The 412-nt window shown below is 65.3% G+C and overlaps 1 protein-coding gene across 1 annotated transcript in view; it reads left to right on the forward strand.

The window, feature by feature from the left end:
* The window catches only part of LOC104275826 (insulin-like growth factor-binding protein complex acid labile subunit), a gene marked incomplete at both ends in the record, with an annotated part of 1784 nt that extends 1377 nt beyond the window's left edge, over positions 1 to 407 (forward strand). The window contains one exon of the mRNA XM_009871886.1: positions 103 to 407. Coding sequence (XP_009870188.1) covers positions 103 to 407 — 305 coding nt within the window. The remainder of the gene's footprint in view (positions 1 to 102) is intronic.
* Positions 408 to 412: the final 5 nt, after the last annotated feature.

Here is a 412-nt window from a genome sequence, read left to right on the forward strand (position 1 = left end):
TGAGGGACAACCAGATGGACGACAGCGAGGCAGAGCTCCCCTGCCTGGCCACGCTCAAAGTCTTGGACCTCTCGGGCAATCATTTGAGCTTTTTGCCCACAGGTCTGTTCTGCTCGCTGCTGGAGAGCCTGGACGTCCGCAGTAACAACCTGCTGGCCTTGGAGGGGCCAGCAAGCTGGTCGGGCAGCCTGAAGGACGTGTCCATCGCTGGAAACCCCTTCGGCTGCTGCTCGCTGGCCTGGCTGGATGCGCTGCGGGCGGCCGGCGTGGGCGTGCGGGACCTGGACGAAGCCGTCTGCACCCACCGCGACGAGAGCAGGAACTTCTCGGCCAAGATCGCCGACAGCCCTCGGTGGCTTTGCCCACGTCCCAAGGACGCCGGCTCGCTGGCGCTGCTTGTGGTTGTGGTCAG

Source organism: Apaloderma vittatum, unplaced genomic scaffold, assembly GCF_000703405.1.
Source record: "Apaloderma vittatum isolate BGI_N311 unplaced genomic scaffold, ASM70340v1 scaffold33676, whole genome shotgun sequence".
NCBI classification, from domain to species: Eukaryota; Metazoa; Chordata; class Aves; order Trogoniformes; family Trogonidae; genus Apaloderma; species Apaloderma vittatum.